Consider the following 20,723-nt stretch of genomic DNA (forward strand, 5'->3'; position numbering starts at 1 on the left):
CCAAGGAGTTTTTCCCTAGTCTTGCAGACACCCAGATACTTTCCTGTATCATTTTGGGTGACATTAACTAATTGTGCAGAAGTTTTATATTTGGGACATATAATGCTAGTATTGTAAGACAAGATGAGCGTACTTGTAAACAAAGACAGGCAAAAACATATAGAAGGATCTTGTGATTTTAATTGGTTTTTGAGGGTTTTGGTTTTCTTGTTCTTTTTTGGTAGCTAGTGTTGTTCAGTAAGCTGTTTTGTTCCCATTCACGGTGTCCTTTTAATTTGCAGGTGGTGGTAATACAAACGTATTATAGAAGGAGTTTTGACATTAACCAAATGTTTGTTTGTTTTTACAGTCCACCTCACAATTTCCAGATACTTCTAGAGAAGAGAATAAAAAGAAACCAGTTTTGGAACGACTTGGAAATTTGTTTGGTACCGGGAAAAGGAAAAATGTCAAAAGTTCACTAGAACACTCTTCACATCGGAAAGGGGAGAGGTCAGTTTCTCCTCACAGAGTGCAGCCAATATACTGTAGGCACATAAATGAAGGACACGAAGCTCCTCAAGCACAGAATCAAGTGAGAAACGTAAGTGCTGTTTCTGAGACGCAGGAATATAATTTCCATGGGGAAGTAGGACCGCTCTATCACGATACGTTTTCAGAATGGAGTAGTAGGGGAGTCTCTTCCGACAGTGAGTGGTCAGCAGATTGGAGCGGCAGCAGTGAAACCATTAAAAACTCTTTCTTTGAGAGTAGCCTGAATGTGGAAACCCTGGAACTGGAGAAAGAACCCATCACAGATATAAATAATTCTACAACTCCAGATTTCATAAAAAGCTTGAGAAATTTGTCTAGTGAAGACTTAGAAAAGAGTATCTTAAGCCACAAGCAGCTTGTGAACACGTGGGTGTCTGAGGAGCCTGGGCATGCAAAACCAAAGGATTTGCCATACGAGTTGGAATCTGCAGCGAGCGAACACACACGTTCTGCTAGAGTGTTAACAGTTGATATCTACCTAAGAAAAACAGAAAAGCCACTTAATGAACCTGTGACTGTTACATCAGAAGAAAATTGTAGTGACTCGGACACAATGGATAAAAAATCTGCTAATAAAAGATCTGGAAAAAGGAGAAAATCTCAGTCATCAAGTGAGATTCCGAATGGAGAGAGAAACCAGACTGAGACTGCTGCAAAAGAAGAATCTGTTTTTGAGGATGATGTCCCTTCTGAGGTGTTTTCAGACAAGATAATAAACTCAGAAAGAAAAGTGAAGTCTCCTCAACAGACTCCTGAAAGGAGTTCCTCTTCCACAGGTAGTAATCAGGACCTAAAAGTTGGATCTGCTCACAAAGGGGCATCTAAAGCTGAAGCTGACAAAGGCAAGCAGCAGGTCTCAAACACAACCCCTGCAAGGAGAAGATCATATAAAAAGAATCAGTCAGACGCTGTCCCCATCTCCCCTACTGGTTTGAAGGGGCAGGTGAAAGATTGCTCCTCAAAAAGGCAACCTTTAGCATCACCAGAGAGTAACCCAATGACGAAAAGAACTTCGGTGGAAAAGGGAACTCTGCCTGTGGCTTTTGGGGAAGACAGCTTGGAGTCTCCCAAAGTTTCTTTGGCTGATAAGGCAGAAGACACGGCCTTGGTGTTTGCTGAAGGCAGAAGTGAGGCCAAGGCAGTAAAGCATGGTAACGGTTCGGAGGGAAGAGCTTTCTTGCGTACTGATGGGATTAAAAATGGAGACCTGTGTATGTCAGCTGAGAGACAGACAAATTCTGATTTAGACAGCTTGAAGCTGAAGAGTTTGGATGCTTCCAGAACAGTCACAACAAAGATTAGCCTGTAAGTAACATAAACTAGTTTACCTTATTCCTGTAGCTGTAATTTTGCCTGCATCTGTGTTTAGTATTTTGTAGGAACACTGGCTATGTATCTGCTTATTTTCAATGTTTATTATCTTGATTATTTTCAATGAACTGTCTTTCTAAAAAAAAAAAATAATCATAATTACAGTTACCACTTAACAAGCGCTGTAGTTTACATGTGTTAGAAAAATGGTTTTTTTTTTAATGGATAAGGAATTTCTTTGTGTGTCAATTCCATTATATGGAATAACTTAACATACATAAAAGCTGCTCTGTTGTCAAGGTCAGTGACCCCGTTGTTTCTCAGATTAGCTCAGCTGTCATTGACCTTAATGTAGTTTTGTTATCTGTAACCAAGTGAGGATGTGGTTTTTGATTCTGTCTGTGAAAATCTTTTAATAAGGAATGTGTTCAAGTTATCCTTTGAAACAACATAAATTCTGCTATTATTTTATGAAGAAAGGTAGGATGCAGTCATCCTTCAAATGGTATGATAAAGCACACTCCAGAGATTGGAATACATATAGTTGCTTTTTTAATTATGTGCAGGATGAATCATGTAAGTTTTTATGCATGTGAATAACATCAGGCATTTGCAGAATTATGCATGTATTAGTTTGCAGGATTTGGTTTTACCCTCAAAGAAATTGTCATCTGTCAAACAAAGGTGATCAGTGCTTTCCTTAGGATTATAAAGAAGTGGATGTATTTATAACTTTCACTGTAATCACTAGTATGAGTCCAGTGATTGATTTCCTGGGTTCTATTACATTCTGTTCTACAGTGAATCATTTTATTGCATGTGTCATTTTTGTTGCTTCTTTGTCATGGCTGCTATGCACTATTGCTTTCCTCATTCTGGTACATTAATTTATAGGTCCTGTCAGAGTACACTGAATCCTGTAGGGCCATCTGAGGTACCCTGAGTGTTCAGAATTGTTGTTCTGTTGTGTTAGAGGGATGTGAAAGTTCAGCATTGTGGCTTAAGAAGCACGTACATTCCCAATTATGCTTCCCACATCTGAGAAGCATAGGAGCATTAGGAACAATTTCCTTTGCACAGTTTGTAATACTCTACATCTGATTTGTTCATTCGTAACTGAATTAAAGGCATGTTGTACTGAGGGTTAAATTGTGCTATTTTTATAAGTGGTGGTGCTTTGCTGTTGGGCAGTGTAGATCGCAAATGTTAAACTCTGAAGTTTGTATCTTCACAACTTCAAAGGAAAGGTTTTCTTCTCCCCCTCCACTCTGCCCTGGTGAGGCCACATCTGGAATATTGTGTCCAGTTCTGGGCCCCGCAGTTCAAGAAGGACAGGGAACTGCTTGAGAGAGTCCAGCACAGAGCCACCAAGATGATTAAGGGAGTGGAGCATCTCCCTTATGAGGAAAGGCTGAGGGAGCTGGGGCTCTTTAGTATGGAGAAGAGGAGACTGAGGGGAGACCTCATTAATGTTTATAAATATGTAAATGGTGAGTGTCGTGAGGATGGAGCCAGGCTCTTCTCAGTGACAACCCATGATAAAACAAGGGGCAGTGGGTGCAAGCTGGAACACAGGAGGTTCTGCTTAAATTTCAGAAGGAACTTCTTTACAGTGAGGGTGACAGAGCCCTGGAACAGGCTGCCCAGGGAGGTTGTGGAGTCTCCTTCTCTGGAGACATTCAAGACCCGCCTGGACGCCTTCCTGTGTGATCTCATTTAGGTTCCTGCTTTGGCAGGGGGATTGGACTAGATGATCTTTCGAGGTCACTTCCAATCCCCGACATTCTGTGATTCTGTGATTCTGTGTAGCTTTCATATTTTTGTCTTTGTGTCACTGTCATTAGTGGTCATAAAGTTATAAATGTTTGCGTAGCTGGAGTTTGTTTTTCTGGATGTCTGGTTGCCTTGCTGTAGAGTGAACTATCTTCTGCTGTAACAGAACAAGTTTCCTTTCTGTCAGATTTCATTTTAACGACTAAGCAGCGGGTTCTGTTTCACCCTGCTTTGTGGGCTGTGTGGCACTCTGTGTCTTGGTGTTATCTCCTGCTATAGGAACTTTAGCCCTGGGTGGAGACCACTGTGTTGCATTCAAGGTTCCCAGTGCATCTGATAGCTCTCATTGCACAGTACCACACCGTTTCTTTAGCCAGACTAATTGATACCGTCTGATAATCTCATATAATTTGTGGTCATTCATCAGAACATGTGAACTAGAAACCTGCATGTGGATTAAGCTGCTGTAAAATGGGAAAGGAAAAATGTGATGGTACCAGTGCTAGAAGAAGATACAATTTTGTTCTCTTCTTACTGCTTTGAGCTAGAGAACAGATTACTTCTCCATTTTCAAAGATTAAAAATTTATTGTTAGATACTTCACATTAATCCCCTCCAGGCTGAAAAATACTCATTGACTCATGATAAGATAGATTTCGTATAATCAAAGTAGTTTTCACTTAAAAATGCATCATGTCTCTTACTGCTGATATTGTGCAGATTCTGGGAATCAAGTTTTTTTAGAAACAGTTTTAAAATAAGTCAGTTTTGGTAGTTCCTGCGAGTAATGGTAGCGTGTTCTGTCTTTTCTCCTTTTCTGTCTGTATACTGGGCAACTTGGAAGTCACGGGATACTTTGCTTCTAGATTTTGAAGGGGAAACCTATCAAGTTGGAGACTAAACTGAGATTGATGTTACAACTTAATCAGCAAATAAAACCTCAGGCAGTAGTTGCTTTGATGTGCTTAGCGGAAAACTTGGCTTCAGTTGTCATATTTGACGTTCAGACATGGTTTTGTAGTTGCTTTTGCATTTATGCCCGCTTGTTGAATTATTCTGCTCTGTTAACCTCCCATTTTTCTTTGCTCACCTCAATCTGATGTTTTGGCATCAATGTTTTTTGGCATCAGTTACATGTTTTACGTGATTGTTTGGACAGTGTGCTTCAACTATGTAACTTGCTTTCTTTCCATTTATGACTGTATTGGGAGAGGTTTAACTGCTTGCTTCCACAGGTTAGCTGCACCGTGTAACTGATGAGAAGGACATCAGTATTTCTCTTGTGGCTGCTTGTTTGTGGCATTGCAGATCAGCAGTGGGTAGTAGGAATCAGCCACATGAGGCTGTTTGTAGGGAAGTGTTTGCATTGTTAGGTGAATCCATCTTTCAGTGCTTTTCCCCCATGCGAGACGGGAGGCTGAAAGGGTACTCAAATAATATCTCTGCATTTTAAACAAGCTTAGAAACTCAGTTCTTGCAGTAAAGCACATCTTTTGGCTGTATTTAAAATCAGTATTTCTCAGTGTGGAAAAAGGTGTAATGAGAAGATTAGTTAGAGGAGGCCAGCTGTAGTGGATGGAGCTCCAGGGCTGAGCCTTCTGTTGCTCTTTGGCCTCAGCTGTTTTACTGCTGCTGTGCAGAAATATTGCAGAATATAAAATACAAAGTGCTGAAGTAGTTGTTTCTGCATAAATTTGCAAAGCTTGAAACTATACCTTTGAGGTGTTAGCTGTTCGTTTAAAACAGGTTTTAGGTGTGGCTGATAACTATCAGCATTAACCATTACACTTGCTTGTGTCCAGGCATACAGGGGAAGACAGATTTTATTAGGGGGATATGTGTTGTTACGTTGAAATGCACATGGTAGTGCAAGTGACAGGCTGACAAAAGGATGGTAGGGAAATGAGTCTGTGAAGATAACTGGGCCATTAGCGATACCTCTTGAAGATACAGGTAGAAGGAAAGGATAGGTACCTTTTTCTGGTCAGAAAAGGACGTGAAGGGTCCTGGTGAATGGCAAATTCAGCATGTGACAGTAGTGCATCCTTGTAGTAGGTGAAGGCTAAGCCTGTGCTGGGCTGCATTAGCAGAAGCACGGCCAGCAGGTCAAAGGAGAAGATATTTGGTGCTCATGAGGCTGCATCTGGGGCATTATAACGTGTTGTACCCCTCCCTCCTCTTCCAACTCTCTTCTGGTACAAGAGAGATGTTCACAAACTGGAATGAGTCCAGTGGTGAACCATTAAGAAGATGATGGCAGTGGAGCATACCATGTACGGAGGAGAAGCTGAAGCAGCTTTATTTCTTCATCTGAGAGAAGGATATGGGTAGACCTCAATCATCTCTTGCTATCTGTAGAGGTATTATAGAGAAGTAGAGCCAGATTCCTCCCTGAGATGTGCCGTGAAGGGACAGTAGCCATGGTTGCAAGTTGCAACAGTGATGTTTCAGTGGGATATAAGGCAAAAAATAATTCACAGTGACAGTGGCTAGCCTGATGCAATGCTTCCCATCTAAGACTGTGAATCTTGCCCCTTGGAGATACTCAGAACTTGGTCAGATAAAGCCTTCAGCAACTTGATCTAACTTTGAAGCTGACCCTGCTTTGAGCAGGAAGTTGGACTAGCTGACTTTTAGAGGTCCCTTGCAACTTATATTAATTTTCCAAAAAGAAAAATCACAGAATAATTTATCTTTGAAAAGTTTAGGAGAAACAGACATACTGCAAATTAAAGGTAGTGTCTAGATATATTTAATTTTATGCTGTGTGATCATTCCCTCTTTGCCTTCCCCCTTTCAGGAATAATATTTTTTCTGTTTCTAGGCTTAAATTTTCCAAGTGTGTTTTATTAGCACGTACCTGAAGTATGGCCCTTTGTTTTTAAGTTTACTATTTCCTTTTTTATTGATCATGTGTTTTGCATAAGAACCTTCCAGTTGTGAACCAGTCTGGTAGCTACAGTAAGCACTGATGGGAAGTCTTCTCTGGAAAAGACATGGTGATTTTTAACAGTTGCTTTCTGTATAGATTCTTAAGCGGCTGATTTTGGGTTCCTTCTGTTATTTCAGTAAGTTTGTTCCTCATGATTTTCCCAAGAAAATAAGCTTGTACAGTGGAGAGCCTTGCTTTAGTAGGGTTTACTTTCTTGCTTAGGTTGGATTCCTCAAGGAAGAGGAGAAAGGAGTGATGTCAGTTTTGGGGTTTGTTCATGTTAACTCACTTGTACATCACGCTTCTTTCTTGGGCCAAAGCGCTGTCTAAGAGCTCAGTGAACACAGTTTGTGTAGGTAGAAAAGAAAAAAGCACTTAAATACCAGAATTGTCCATTGATTGATTGAGCATTTGAGGCTCTGGAGGTTGTTGCTGCAAGCTAGTTACTTTTATCTGCCACCATGGTCAGTTTTCAGGTAGCACAGTTTCTGCCTCTGTTCTCCCACTGCTGAGTGCCTCCAGATTCCCCTCTGGAGAACAGGTCTGCCTGTGAGGTGACGGTGGCCTCCTTGTCAACTCCTTACATCTATCTGACTGATAAGTTTTGAAGACATGTGCTCTGCATCTTCACAGCTGTTCATACTGTTCTTGCAGTAGCAAGTGACATGGACAAATAACTTTTCCTGGATGTAGGTATTCAGAGGAAGGAGGCTTAAAGCCCTCAACTGCATGTCATCAGCCTTCTGTCACAGTACCTGAGTACTATGTACTTGTACACACTTCTCTATCCACTCTGATGGAGAAGTTTCTCTAAGTGTTTCCTAATTCAGTTATTGAAAAATCATCAGGGTTAGTTTACACAATTTAAAATTTTATCTGACTTTCCATGAAGGAAATGGGAGAGTCCTCACAAGTGCTGTTCGCTTAGCCAAGTGGTGATGCAGTGATGGGGGACCTTTTCCACCTGCACTAATGAGGCCAGAAGAGGTCTTTCACTCAATTTAAGGTCACTTCTGCAGTGTAAGGGCTGTAAAGAATCTGGGCAGATGTCTTCAAAACTTCTTGGAGAGGTATATTCAAATGTTAACCAAGTCATTATCACCTTAATGAATTGGGATTTGTTTCCTAAATTCTGTAGGGAATTGCATATAATTTATTCTGCCTATTGACTAGTGAATTTTAATGTCTGTCAGTCAGAAGTAGTTAAGGTGTCTGCCTCAATTGCAGATGCTGTAGGCTGCTGTGTTTTTTGTTTTACTTAGTATTAAAGAACTACATACATGTTTGAAATGTATTCTTATTTAGAGTTTAAGGGGTTTTTTTGTCATTCATATAGCTACTCCTTTTTTAGTTAATTTCTTTTGAGATACCAAAATTTAAATTGAATATGACTATGGAAAATTTCATTATAATGCTACATTTTATTGTGTTGAAAATTGTTACAAGTCTTTTCAAGATTAATCAGATGTAACTCTGTATCACTTTGCTTCCTGTAGTCCAGCCAAACCGAAGAATGTAGAGCTGAATTTTAAAGCACCTATGAATCAAGACAGTTTAGAAAGTGAGCAGGATACTCTTGAAAAACCAGTTAATAAAACTAACAGCAACATTGCCAACAAAATTTCCTTATTTGAAAATAAATGTGCTAACCAAAGCCAGAGGCCTGCTGACATCCCTGCTTCAAAAACCAGTACTGTACCAAGCACATTTGTTGGCAGAGCAAAGCTGAAGTTTGGAAAACAAACTAAGGAAAGTGAACAGCCTGATAAAACGTTAAATAAGCAAAGCAGTCGCCAGAAGTTATTTGAGAATGGCACATCAGAGAAGGAAAGCGCTGCAGAATTAAAAGGCAAAAATGAAGAAGGCTCTGCCTCTTATGAGGATATTGGGAAGACAACAGAACTTAAAGTGAAAGCTGCAATATCCCTTTTTAACCAAAGCAGCAAAACCGATGCTAGTAGCGTCTCTCTGAAGCAACCCGATCCAGAATTCACCACAGCTAAAAAAGAAGCTTCACCTTTTAAACTCTCTTTGCACTCGCCCAGTAAAAGTGAAAATGCTCAAGATAGTTCCTGCCAGAGAAATAACACAAACTCAGAATTCTCCAGACATGAAGAAAAGATGCTGCCAAACACAGAGGTTTCGTCACTTTGTGATGATGATAAGTATCCTCTACCATCTCATCAGGTTTCTAGATCAGAATTTAAGAAGATGGAAAATGGAGATAAGAAGGCAAAACTGGGAGATTTGAGCTTTGCAGCACTGCGGTTCGATGACAGCAGTCAAGACAGTATATTGATATCGGACCACGACATCAGTGCGCAAAAGAGCCCGGGCAAAACCTGTAACGGATCTGCTGAAGACGACAGCATTTCTGATTCCCCATCCGACATGAAGAAGTTTGCTGAAACAATAAAAAACTTGGACAGCTCGGTTTGTTTACCCCAGAAAAAGAAGAGATCAAAGCTTCCCAAGTCCCCAGCACCCCACTTCGCAATGCCTCCCATTCATGAAGACAACTTAGAGAAAGTATTTGATCCCAGTATATTTACTTTTGGTTTGGGACTGAGGAGGGAAAAAACACAGGATCTGTTGCCAGCCCAACAAATTAAAATGCAAAGCCTGGAAACGATAGCCAGGGTCAGACCTAAGCGTGCATCAACGGAGCAGAGCATCATATTCAAAGCCCTACAGTCCTGTAATAGAGAGGAACCTGCCTTTACTCAGGAAGTAAATGGAAAAGACAACGTTGATAGTACAGATGGTGAAATTAAGAGATCCCGGCTGGAAAAAAGCTCCCTCTTCTCAAGCTTGCTGTCTTCAACGTCTAAAGAAAAATTTTTTAATCCTTCTGTCAGCTCAGTAAATAACACCACAACAGCTTTTACAACTGACTCCTCAGGGATGCCTCCTTTACAACAGGATGCTTCTGGGCCATTTGGCATGCCTCAAAAATCTGAGGTAATAAAGATCATTCATGAAATGCAACTATGTAAAAAATTTTCTACCTGCTGAATGAGTGTTAACTTTGATTTTGCAATTCAGTCTCTTTCAGATATGAAGTTACCAAGTTTTGTGGAGAAGTACATGCAAGCAGATAGTGCAAAAAAAGAACTAAGTTTACAAATGCCCAACTATGGGAACCCTGAGAAAAGTTTTTCCAGCTGGCTAGGGACAAGCAGATATGAATCAAATGTCCCCACTGGCTTATTAGATGTGGATGTAAGTATCGTGGTGTTTAAAATCTGCCTGAAAAGTTATCCAGCTTTTATATTTTCTGTAGATGATGTGCATACATTGTTTTGTTTTGTTTCCCCTCTTAGGGACATACATAGATTACAAATACATAGAGGTGAACGTAGGTATGGTACCAGTTTCATCTGATGTTGGCTACACATGAAAATGAGATGGCATCTATTAACATGATATGTGTTTCTTCACGGTGCCCTTATGTTGAGAGTCTTCACAAATATGACTTGAAAGCGTATTTTTGAATATGTCTTCATACATGATTTTCTATTATTTTGAAACACATCTCATGCTAACTTTATATTTTATTGTAAATTAGTAGAATGCTTTTTGTGAACTTCAGAAAACTTGTGCCTACTTCTTTTGTTGACAGTAATCTCTATCCTTTTCCAGCAAGACATTCAGCCGTTGCCCTGTTAGATGAGTAACAGGGCAAACTTTTTTTTTAGTCCTCAGTTCCCAGTATTCCCATGCATTTGAAATAGATAGAAAATATATATTCTATAAGAATACTTTAAGAACTCCATAGTAGCGATTATTGAAGTGCTGCTACAGTAGAGGGCTGTCCCTTTGGTTATGAGCATCTGTTCATCAGGAGTGAAGGTAGACCTGTTTTCCCTTCGAGGCAGCTTTACCCTAATGTGGGAGAACTTTGTAATTTCTATTTTCAAAATGATGAACCAATGTCCTGTAGCATCTGCTATTTCTGTTGATGAGGGCCCTTAGTGTTACCCAACAGGAAAACTATAATCAGGAGATCTGAGAACCGTGGGAAGAAATATGTTCTCCGAAGTTTAATAGCCACATTAATGTGACCTGTGGAATTGGAGCGGCATATAAGAAGTTTGAGAAATACTTTCCCAAAGCTAATGGTTATCTGCTGTTAAGTGCCACTAAAAGGAGTGGAGGAGTAATAGAAATAACTCCTTTTTTCTTCACCTTGCAGAAGGAAGTCATCCATGCTACCTTGCAATTTTGAGGATGTAGATTTTTCTCTCGTGGGAAGTTTTTAAATTAGTGTGGGGATGAAAATTAGGGGGTTATTTGCAGTGGTGCAGACTTGTGCTGGATGGTCCTGCTTGTATTTGAAAACCTGAATTTAAAGCTAAATGACAAGTACTGATTTTTTTTATTATTTTTTTATTTTTTTTTTCTACTTTAACTGTTGTTCCTGAGTGGGTTTAAATTTCTCAGTAGAGTGTGGAGGCCTGGTAATGGCAAGGGTGTACGTGTACTACTCTTGAGAGGGCACCATAGGGTTCCAGGGCTTCTGCAGTGCTGCTGCTGACTCCGAATTGTCTTGCTTATGTTAGACAGGAACCAAGAATGTTTGTGTGATGTGCATCTACTGTGCATCTTCCACTGACTAAGAAAGTGATGATGCAATGGCTAATGGGTAATGTGAAAGAAAAGAGTAAGGGCAGCCCAAAACAATGACTTTGGCTTTCCTTAAAACACAGAGCAAGTTCTAACTGGAATTGAAGCACAGGCTAAAAAACCAGTCATGCTTCAGTGTATCTTGATGATGCCTACAAAAATCTGATGGTGGTTAGGAACCCTGCCCTGAGACAACTGCCTGCCCTGCGTGCTGACTAATATGTTCTCTTTAGTTCCTTCCATGTGTTGCTGGTTATCTTGGGCTGCATCCTATTTAGGGGCATGATCTGTTTTTGTTTGGTTGTTTGTATGAATAGTTCCTAGAAGACCGGACCCTGTCCCAGAATGGGTGCTCCCATCCTTGCTAGGAAAGCAAACACATAATTGCAACTCTTTCTTTATTTGTTTTAAGGTTATGTGATGCAACCATAACTTGCCCATATATTCTATATCGTATAATTTACCATTGACTTCAACATTGTTTTAGATTGTGTGTACCTCAAAGTGTTTTAGTTGTCCTCGTCATTTTAGTCTTATCAACTTATTGCACAGTCTCCTGCTTTTTGAAGAAACCTGTCTTGTTACAAGGTGTTCAGCACAAAGTTGATTATGCTAATTAGTTCACACATATGTATGCCATCATGCCTTCTCAGTCTTTTCATATATTCCTTCAAAATTATTTCATGCTTCATGGTTACCAGATGTTTAAACTTTAATTAATCTATTTATCATTGTAGAGCATGTACTTTATTAATGCCAATTTTTAAAGTAGCCTCTTGGTATGAAACTCCTGTAATATATAGGAAGCTGATCAGAAGAATTTTAAAGCATTTCAAGTCTGAGGTTATTTGGCTTCAGTGAGATGATAATTCAGAGTTTAAAAAATAAATTTTAAAAAGTGTGTAAATTTGCACATTTGTGGCAAGATACTGCTCTTCAGGAGGAAGAAGGAATTGAAGCAGTAAGGAGGTGTAGTTGAAGTGTTATTTTGTTTTACTAGCTCTTTTTTATAGCTGAGCATCTTTATTGGGTATGTTTTTGGTTTGGGGTTGTTTGGTTGGGATTTTTTTTGTGTGTGTCACTTTTCTTTCCTCACTCTCTATTAGGCACTTTCAAGAAATGGGCAAAGTAAAATCAATCCCAGACCTGGCAAGGTAAGATCAATTTTATTATCTTTAATTTTCCTCTCTTTATTTAAAGCATAGAAAGATAAATTGTATGTTGTTGGTGTTTGATTTTATTTTTATTTTTTTTTAAACACAGTTGGTGATATACTGTGACTCAGACTATGAAAATAATGGTATTGAAGTTTTCCATGATGTTCTGGATTGCAGTTCTTGGATTCTATCACCAACAATTTTAGTTAAAGTCATTAGAGGATGGTAAGAGATTAATTTTCACTCTTTATCATTGGTCTGCCCAAAAATCTATCGAAACGGAATCAGCATGTAATTTGCAGTAAGTCTGTCTTGCAGATGACAATGTAACCTAGATACCTGTGAGCAAGAAATGTGCTATTTTACCTCTGCAATAGGAAGTTCTGGGTCAGAAAACTTATGTTGCTGATAAATAGAGTAAGTGTTACCATCTGGAGGGGTGCAAAATTTCATCAAGTATAGGGGTGGGATTAAATGACAGATTCTGTCCAGCTGTGCTGCCCTTTGATTCCGCTGCCCTTTATGGGTTCTTGCATAATATTTGGATTGGGACAAAGGGCTAGCAAAGGATTTTAAAGCCAGGTTTGGATGCAGAAGATTAATTCTGTGTACAAAGGTGTAAGGTGGTGCTGTAGACGTAATTGACTGTTTCTCTGATGAATCCAGAGGGCTTTTTTCTCTAAAAGCTAGATTGCCCAAGAGTAATTCCAAACAAGTTCACCTGCTACATTCCTCCTAGCATTAACAGAGCAGCCATTATTAGCGTGTATAGCATGGCAAATTAAGTTGTGGCCAGGCTATAATACAGTCAAATAGCAGGTTCTGAAAAGTAATGATCTGATAGTAAGCTGCAGAAACAAGGGCTAGCTGCAGTAGGAGGTACTAGGAAGCGCACTGATTGCTGTTTAGCTTCAGAAAACTGGAATGGAAGTCTGTTGATCTGTGTGAACCAGGTCTTCTTTTCCAGCATGAACTGGGAGACTGAGGTTTCCCCTCTCCCCTTCAACTGAATGCTCCAGGGGAGGGTTTTGAATTTTATCTAGTTATATATTCAGACCTGCCATTAAAAATAAAGTTCTGCTTGTCTTCTCAGCAGTCTTATCATCATTCAGCTCACCTGTACCAGCCCCTCCGGAACTCCAGGCTGCTGTTTACAGGATCCAAGTAGCTTGTCTGTTTATACATGGCACAGCAGACTGTAGTGTCAAATTGGTTCTGATCAGTATCTCATGCAAAAGTCTGGTATTCATAGACAGCAGTCTTGCTGCCCCAAATCATCAATTTAAAAAGATGGAGGAGTTTTTGATGACATTACAAAGTCAGCAGTAGGCATCTTTGTTTTTATCATTGCTTTTAAAAGTATCACGAGACCAGAAATGGCTTGGGTCAGCGGTGTTGGGCAAATAAGCTGTATTGGGATGGGGGGAAGAGTCTGGAAATACTTCTTGTGAAAGGATTTGTTAAATGGGAGCATGATTTCTGCAAATCCTGCTTGAAAAAACACCATTAAAAATGAGAATTTTTTATTTTAAGCTGGATACTCTATGAGAAACCAAATTTTGAAGGCCCCTCTATTCCCCTGGAAGAAGGAGAGCTGGAACTCACAGATATTTGGGGTGCAGGTACTTCTGAAGAGCAAAATGAATGTACATCTCTAAAGCCTGCAGTGATTGGTTCAATAAGACATGTTGTTAAGGCAAGTAATAGAAGTAAATAAAATTTTGTATAGGTCTTAATGTTTGGTGATGCTTTATACTGATACAGAGTGATTGGTGTATTAGGATGCAAGTGTAACATGAGTTACGAGAATCTTCCATGTTGAATTTCTTGTTTAATCACAAAATAAATGTGTAGGGTTTTGCACAGTGAGGGTTATGGTAACATCCATTGGAAGGGTAGGACAGGAAAAAAACTTAGTGTTTTGCATTAGGGTAGCCTCCAAAATGCTATGTACAGCATATGCTTTTTAGCCTGGTAACTTTCTCAGGAAAAACATCCCAGAAAACCATCAGTGATTCCACAGACTCATATTTATTTTCAAAAGCATGTGTGTGTGGTTTTCTTTTTTCTTTTTTTTTTTTTTTAAATATAAACCAAATTTACATTTAACATTAACTTTAGTGTCAAACACCAAACCTTGTTTGTTACTCAAAAAAATAGTGCAAAAAATAGCCCCTATGTGCAGACTTACCAGGGAGTGTCACACGTGGTGGAACAGCCTTCCTCCATGCATTTTTACCTTCTATTAAGTACTACCTTTGCAGGTTGCCAAAACAAACATAAGCTATAAAATTATTTGACTAGGAAAGGAAAAAGGAGAAATATATATTGCTTGTAACTCCAGTTCTTGTCTAAATTGCAGTAAGTTCTCTTCCAGAATGGCTTGGTTGGTGTTACATCAGGATTGAATTTGCTAGAGGAGATGTTAGCTGATGAAATGCATTCCTAGATGGCAAAAAATAAACAACGTAAATGTTGATTAGAGATTAACTGGCTGTCTTGGTCCAAACAGAGATAGGCAAACTGGCCTGTTATACTTTTATTAGAGGCGTCTAATAACAGTAATAATTGACAAGAGGGGAAACAATTTAAAAATCAACAAGTGTTTCAAAATTGATTTAGTTATTGGCATTAATTACGGAACTTTGAGCACAGATTAAGTGATTATGGCAATCTTCGTTTTTCAGGATTACAGGGTTTGCCAAATTGATCTGTATACAGAACCTGAAGGGTTAGGAATCATGACTTCCTTTTTTGACGACACTGAAGAAACAGGGGTGTTCGGCACCACTCAGAAGACTTGTTCCATCAAAGTGCACTGGGGCATGTGAGTACCTGGTTCTGTATGAACGTGTACTGCTATGAAAGGAATTTGTTTTAAGCCATTGGTTACACCTACCAGACACGTCAGCAGGATATATTTATTCCAGTCCTATATTTTGGTAGTATTTGTTGACAGTAGCATTAGTACATAGTTGTAATACTTCACCCTTTGAGAGGCTGACCTCTTAAAATGTTTTGTGTTAGAGCCAGTTTTTGTTCTGCATGTATGTAGTAAAGATGAAGTAACCCTTGTGTATTTGTGGCAGAGGAATGAGTTTTCCTCTCCTGCTCTTTCTTATTCAGGCAAAGTTGTTATCATGAGAGTGAGAGGATGAACTGTTACAATAAGACCACATTTCCTACTTGCTTTCCTCTAAACTTGAAATCATTGTACTAAAAGAAGAAAATGTTCAAGCGCTTATGTTACAAAATAAGACTTAGTGTCGTGTGTGTACTCTGGAAAGCATTCTTGTATTTCACAGTGCATTTTAATCAGTGTTCTTACAGTAATGTTTAGGACATGTATGTTATGTCACCTGAAAATATCTAGCCATATGAGTTAGGGCTGTAATGTCTGTCATGTACTAAGCAAGCTTTTATGAGAAAGGAGACCTGTAAGGAACCATCCAGAAGCTGTACCAATGGCAATTTTGATAATAAGCAAACTTGCAAATTGGTACTGAGAACAGGCCTCAGGGGGGTACTGGGAAAAGCATGCAGAAGAGGGAGACTGCTTTCAGAAAAAGTGAGAGCGGAACCACTTTCAATGTCGTTGGGTCCTGCAGAATGTTTTACAGGGTGTATGGACCTGGCTTGCTGCTACCTGTTGGCCAGGTCACATTTGGGCACTGATAGCATTTGCCTTGCTGCAAATAATCTATTTAATGATGGAAAACTGCTCAGCTGAAGACAAGTATTACATACGACTGCAAAAATGTATTCAAATAAATATGTCACATGGTGGATAGGGCATTTTGGTTGCTAGGTAAAAGATATTTTATCTGATTGCAGCTTTATACCTTGATTTGGGGAAAAAAATGAGAGACACTGGTGTATAGGAAAACTGTAGGTGTCCAAGTAGGTAGTTCCTTGAGAGGAGCTTACTTCTATTGAACTGCAAGCTTAATCCAAATTACACGTCTACCAAGAGTAATGAAATCAGATATGCAATTTGGAGGTTGGTTATTAGTTGACTTAATCTACCTCTCTACTTTATTTCTGTCTCTCACTTAAAAGCATTCTATGAATAGTGAAATAACAAATTTTTTTGAAAGGAAGTGGGGCCTGTGCACATCCCTCTGACTTCAAACTGGTCCTTCTATTGCATCAGTATGAGAGCATTTTTTTGCACTAAATCTGTGTAAACTCTTAGAGTCTTGATTTCTCTCTGTTGCATTTGAATCCCCTTGAGGGAAGGCAGACTAGTATTGGCACCAGGAAGCAAAATCGACAGTTGGAAAATGATCTTTCTCAGATACCAGTTCATTGGTCCAATGTAGAAAGGAGTTGCTTCTGCCAGTTGCTTGCATGAGAAATTCAGTAAATTGCTGCTGGTTTTTTGCATGTTGCAGGGTTTTTTCTTTCCTTTAGCAGGCATGGCATAGTTCACTCTATTGGCAGTTGAGGGGAGGCTCTGATTCTGAGTCACCTTGCCACGTGGGTGTGGTTGTATCTTCTTAACGTTTCCCAGTGTTCATGCTTAATTGTTGTTTACTAAAAGCTGCCAACAGAAATGAGTCAATGCACCTTTATCTTCTGATTGTACTCTCTCCGCGGTCTCCAGTGTGTTTAAATTCTTGCAGTGAAGTTGAGGGCTTACTCAGTGATTCTACTACAGGACACAAACTACATCAAACATTCAGCTATAGACAACAATAAAACTAAAGCTCCTTGTTTGTTTCTTGGAACCATATGTCTGCACTGAAAATATGCCAGCTTGTGCCAGTTTACATCACCTTGGGATCTGCCTTTTAAGCATGGTAGAGTGATGGATTATTTAAACATATTTCTAATATCACCAGATTTCTACATTATGATCCTTACATGATGAAAAGGTTGGCTGCACAGTGTTCCTGTTTAGTATGTGTTTTATACTGCTCCATGCTGCACTTGTGAGAGATCACTAAATTTAACTGGAAGATATACATTACCATCCTCTATACAGAGATCAGCAGTATGCTGCTTTGTTTCCAGTAAGTGATTACTGGTTACAATTTTCTTGGAAAAGCTTTGAAAAACTACTGTTGCTGTTCCAATTAGGAATTTTGAAAATTAAGTGTTTCAAAGCAGACTTGTTAGCAGGTACAAACCATGAGGAAGCAGATTTCTAAGGAGTTGACAGGTTTTTATATGTATTAATAAGTAATACAAGTTTAGAATTCCCTATTGAACAGGTGCTGCAACAAATACAAGTCTAGGTTAGTAGAGATCTTTCAACTTCTAGAAAATTGGTTCTCTGTATTTTGAAACTATTAAAAAATAGTACAGAGTAACCTTAAGTCTTGAAACTTCAGTCTAAAATTTCTGTTGCCCCCAGATAAGACAGGGTCGAATCCTTTACTGTCTGTTCATTGTACTGATTTTTAAACTTTTTTAGCCTGTTCAAACAAAACATATGCATTGTTGGCAGCTCCTGCATAGACACAGAAGTTTGCCAGTATGCCAGCTCATAGTTCACAATTTTGATGGTAAAGTCAAAGAAACAGAGTTTTATTAAAGGTACCATGGCATCTCTTCTAAGTAAGCACGTTGCCTTGTTCTTTGCTGTTCAGAAATGTTCTGTGGTTTTTATCTTTTGCTTTTCTCTCTCCCTGACTTTAGATGGCTAATTTATGAAGAACCTGGTTTCCAGGGAGTCCCTTTAATGTTGGAGCCTGGTGAATATCCTAATTTAGCATTCTGGGAGAAGAAGGAAGCCTACATCAGGTCCATGAGGCCTTTGAAAATGGTAAAATACTGTTATTACTCACAAGTTACATGACCTGCATTTATATGTTAGGAATAATGTAGAGGTGGCTAGACTTTCCAAGTCACTCAAAAATGTAAGTCTGTAAAAACTAACATTTTTAGTCTAGAAAATTCTTGAACTTTCAACATTTGATTGCATCCTTTTCTGCCTTTAATCTTCTTATGTTCAGTTCTGCAATTAAAGTTTCAACTTAACTCTGTATTTTTATGAAGAGTTGATAACACTAAGAGTTGTCTAGAAGTTGTGTAAGTGTAGACAACTTATTTCTTTTTTCTCCCCCCCTTTTTTTTAAACAGGGTGGTCGCAAAGTTGAATTCAGTGGAGAGCCAAAGGTAAAAATCAATATTTATTTGATTGTCCAGAGGTATTTTATAACACATGAACTACACATGGGTAGATCGATGTATCTTGATTATGTACCGACTACTTACGGTTTATTGTCTGGTCCCGCTGTATGTGACCACACCATGAAACTGCAATTTCTGGCACATTTGTGCATCCATCGCGTACGTAGTAACAGCCACCTGGATAATGCAGATGGGAAATGAGCATTGAAGCCCTCACATTGCAACTCTAAGGGAAAGACCTCTTGAAGAGAACAGAGATCCCACTAATGATGTTCATAGTCTTGCCTTCTCCCTCTCTGCACCCATGCAAAAGAAGCTGTCTGTTGACAGAATTTATCACACACTCTGCAACTTTTCTTTTACTTCATTTCTGCTACAGGTAATAATTTATGAGAAGCCTTTCTTTGAAGGGAGACATGTGGAAATAGAATCAGAAATCTTTATGCTTGATGACGAGGAAGCAGAAGAAAAGACGAGACTTCCACTTACATCAGTGGGATCCATGAAAGTACTGGGAGGAGTGTAAGTGTGGAAAACAGCAGCAATATTTCCCCTTCAAGAGAAGTAGTAACTCCATAGATTGGAAATTGCAGTGGGCAAATTTGGTACCCATTTATTTTCTCTATCTTCCTAGTTTTTGGGTTTAGATATACACCTGGGTTAAATATGCAAATATTCAGAGCAGAAGAAAAAAATTTCACACATCTGTATCTGCTCCATAGCAACATGGAGTGGCAGTTGTCCATTTTCACACACAGACTCTGTTGTTCTTGTTGTTTAGTTGGGTTGCTTATGAGAAGCCTGGGTTTGAAGGCCATCAGTACTTGCTGGAAGAAGGAGCGTATCGGGATTGGACAGACTGGGGCGGCTACGATAAGGAGTTGCAGTCGCTGCGACCAATTGTTGGCGTAAGTTCCAAGAACGTGGAGTAGGCTTCTCCTGAGTGCACTGAGACGTCATGTTGCATGTTCCTTATGCTGTTTCTCTTTGTTTTAACAGGACTTCACAAGCTCACATATGATAATGTACAGTGAAAAAGACTTTGGATCAAAGGGTTCCAATATTAACGTGTTAGGAATTATTTCCAATTTGAAAGACACTGGATATGGGCTGAGGACACAGTCTATAAATGTGCTAAGTGGCGTGTAAGTGACATTTTTAACAACTGTTTAATTTTATATGCGCTATTCTTTTTAGAATCTGATAGTATTTGCAGATGTTTTTCAGCACATTGACTTCTAGTGTCTATGTGGAGTCTTCAGATAAAATTTTATGCCCCTGACTGCAGAATGTGAAAAGTAAAGCTCATTGTTTTTGTGAATATGTGCAGTAAATTGGTTTTCTTCTTGTGATAAGATCAGATGGTCCCAGGAAATGTTGGCTTACTGATACAAAAAGTATGAAAGTATATGAGATGACCTTTCATCAGAAAGGTAGAGATAGCTTGTTCTTGTGGCTGGATTTTTTTAAAGCATTTAAACAGCAGTATTGTTATGGCACTAATTTCCAGTTTTGAAACTAATTTCCAGGCTTCTTGTGTTTGACCAGAGGGAAATTCCTTGTTCTTTTTCTCAGTTGTGTGTAAAATGGAGATAACTCTTACCATGCTCAGTAATACATTCTGATATTAAAGAGACTTTAATTGGTTTTGCAGTGGATCCTATAGGTTAATAGTGTTTTAATACCATGGCGTTGTTTCTTCTTGTTGTTGGTTTGCTTTGTTTAGGTTTTTTTTAAATGCAGTGGCTCCCAGAACTCTGCATTGGCATGGCTGTTAACAACTCTTACTCTGTGTGGCACGTGTGTTGTCACACGCGATTGATAAATTGATAGACTTTGCTGTTTGATTTTTTTCAGTACATCAACTGTAGATTGAGTTTCAGAGCCTTGCAGACTGCATCAAAGTATTTTGGAAATACAACCAAGTATTAGCAATCATGTCTCCAAATACACAGAATTACTTGAAGTAGTAGAACCCAAAGAGTATGAGACATACAGTCTCTCTCCCTGCCTGGTATGCAGGTGACTTGCTGAAAGCTCTACCTTACCCAGCCACACCCTAAATCTTTCTCTGTGTTGTCTGTGTGATATCTCTGCAAGTTTTGTCTGGATAAAGATTGCAGAATCGAGCTCAGTGCATTCTAGAGGAATGCTTTTAATTTGTATATGAATATGGTGCGACAGCAGGTTTTTTTCTGCCTGGTGACCTTTGAAGCTGCTGTGCCCTTTGTCTTCTGTAATATGCAAGGGAG

The 20,723-nt window shown here is 39.1% G+C and overlaps 1 protein-coding gene across 1 annotated transcript in view; it reads left to right on the forward strand.

Annotated features, from left to right (window-relative positions):
* The first annotated feature begins 355 nt into the window (after window positions 1–355).
* Window positions 356–20,723, forward strand: part of LOC104532640 (beta/gamma crystallin domain-containing protein 1) — a 43,699-nt gene continuing 23,331 nt past the window's right edge. The window contains 13 exon segments of the mRNA XM_029087450.1: window positions 356–1,839; window positions 7,570–7,620; window positions 8,047–9,511; window positions 9,596–9,772; window positions 12,283–12,330; window positions 12,440–12,558; window positions 13,867–14,029; window positions 15,021–15,160; window positions 17,977–18,103; window positions 18,421–18,456; window positions 18,851–18,993; window positions 19,253–19,379; window positions 19,471–19,616. Of these exon segments, the coding sequence (XP_028943283.1) occupies window positions 1,088–1,839; window positions 7,570–7,620; window positions 8,047–9,511; window positions 9,596–9,772; window positions 12,283–12,330; window positions 12,440–12,558; window positions 13,867–14,029; window positions 15,021–15,160; window positions 17,977–18,103; window positions 18,421–18,456; window positions 18,851–18,993; window positions 19,253–19,379; window positions 19,471–19,616 (3,494 nt within the window). The 5' untranslated portion in view covers window positions 356–1,087.

This window comes from Antrostomus carolinensis, unplaced genomic scaffold (assembly GCF_000700745.2).
Source record: "Antrostomus carolinensis isolate BGI_N321 unplaced genomic scaffold, ASM70074v2 scaffold23281, whole genome shotgun sequence".
Lineage (NCBI taxonomy): Eukaryota > Metazoa > Chordata > Aves > Caprimulgiformes > Caprimulgidae > Antrostomus > Antrostomus carolinensis.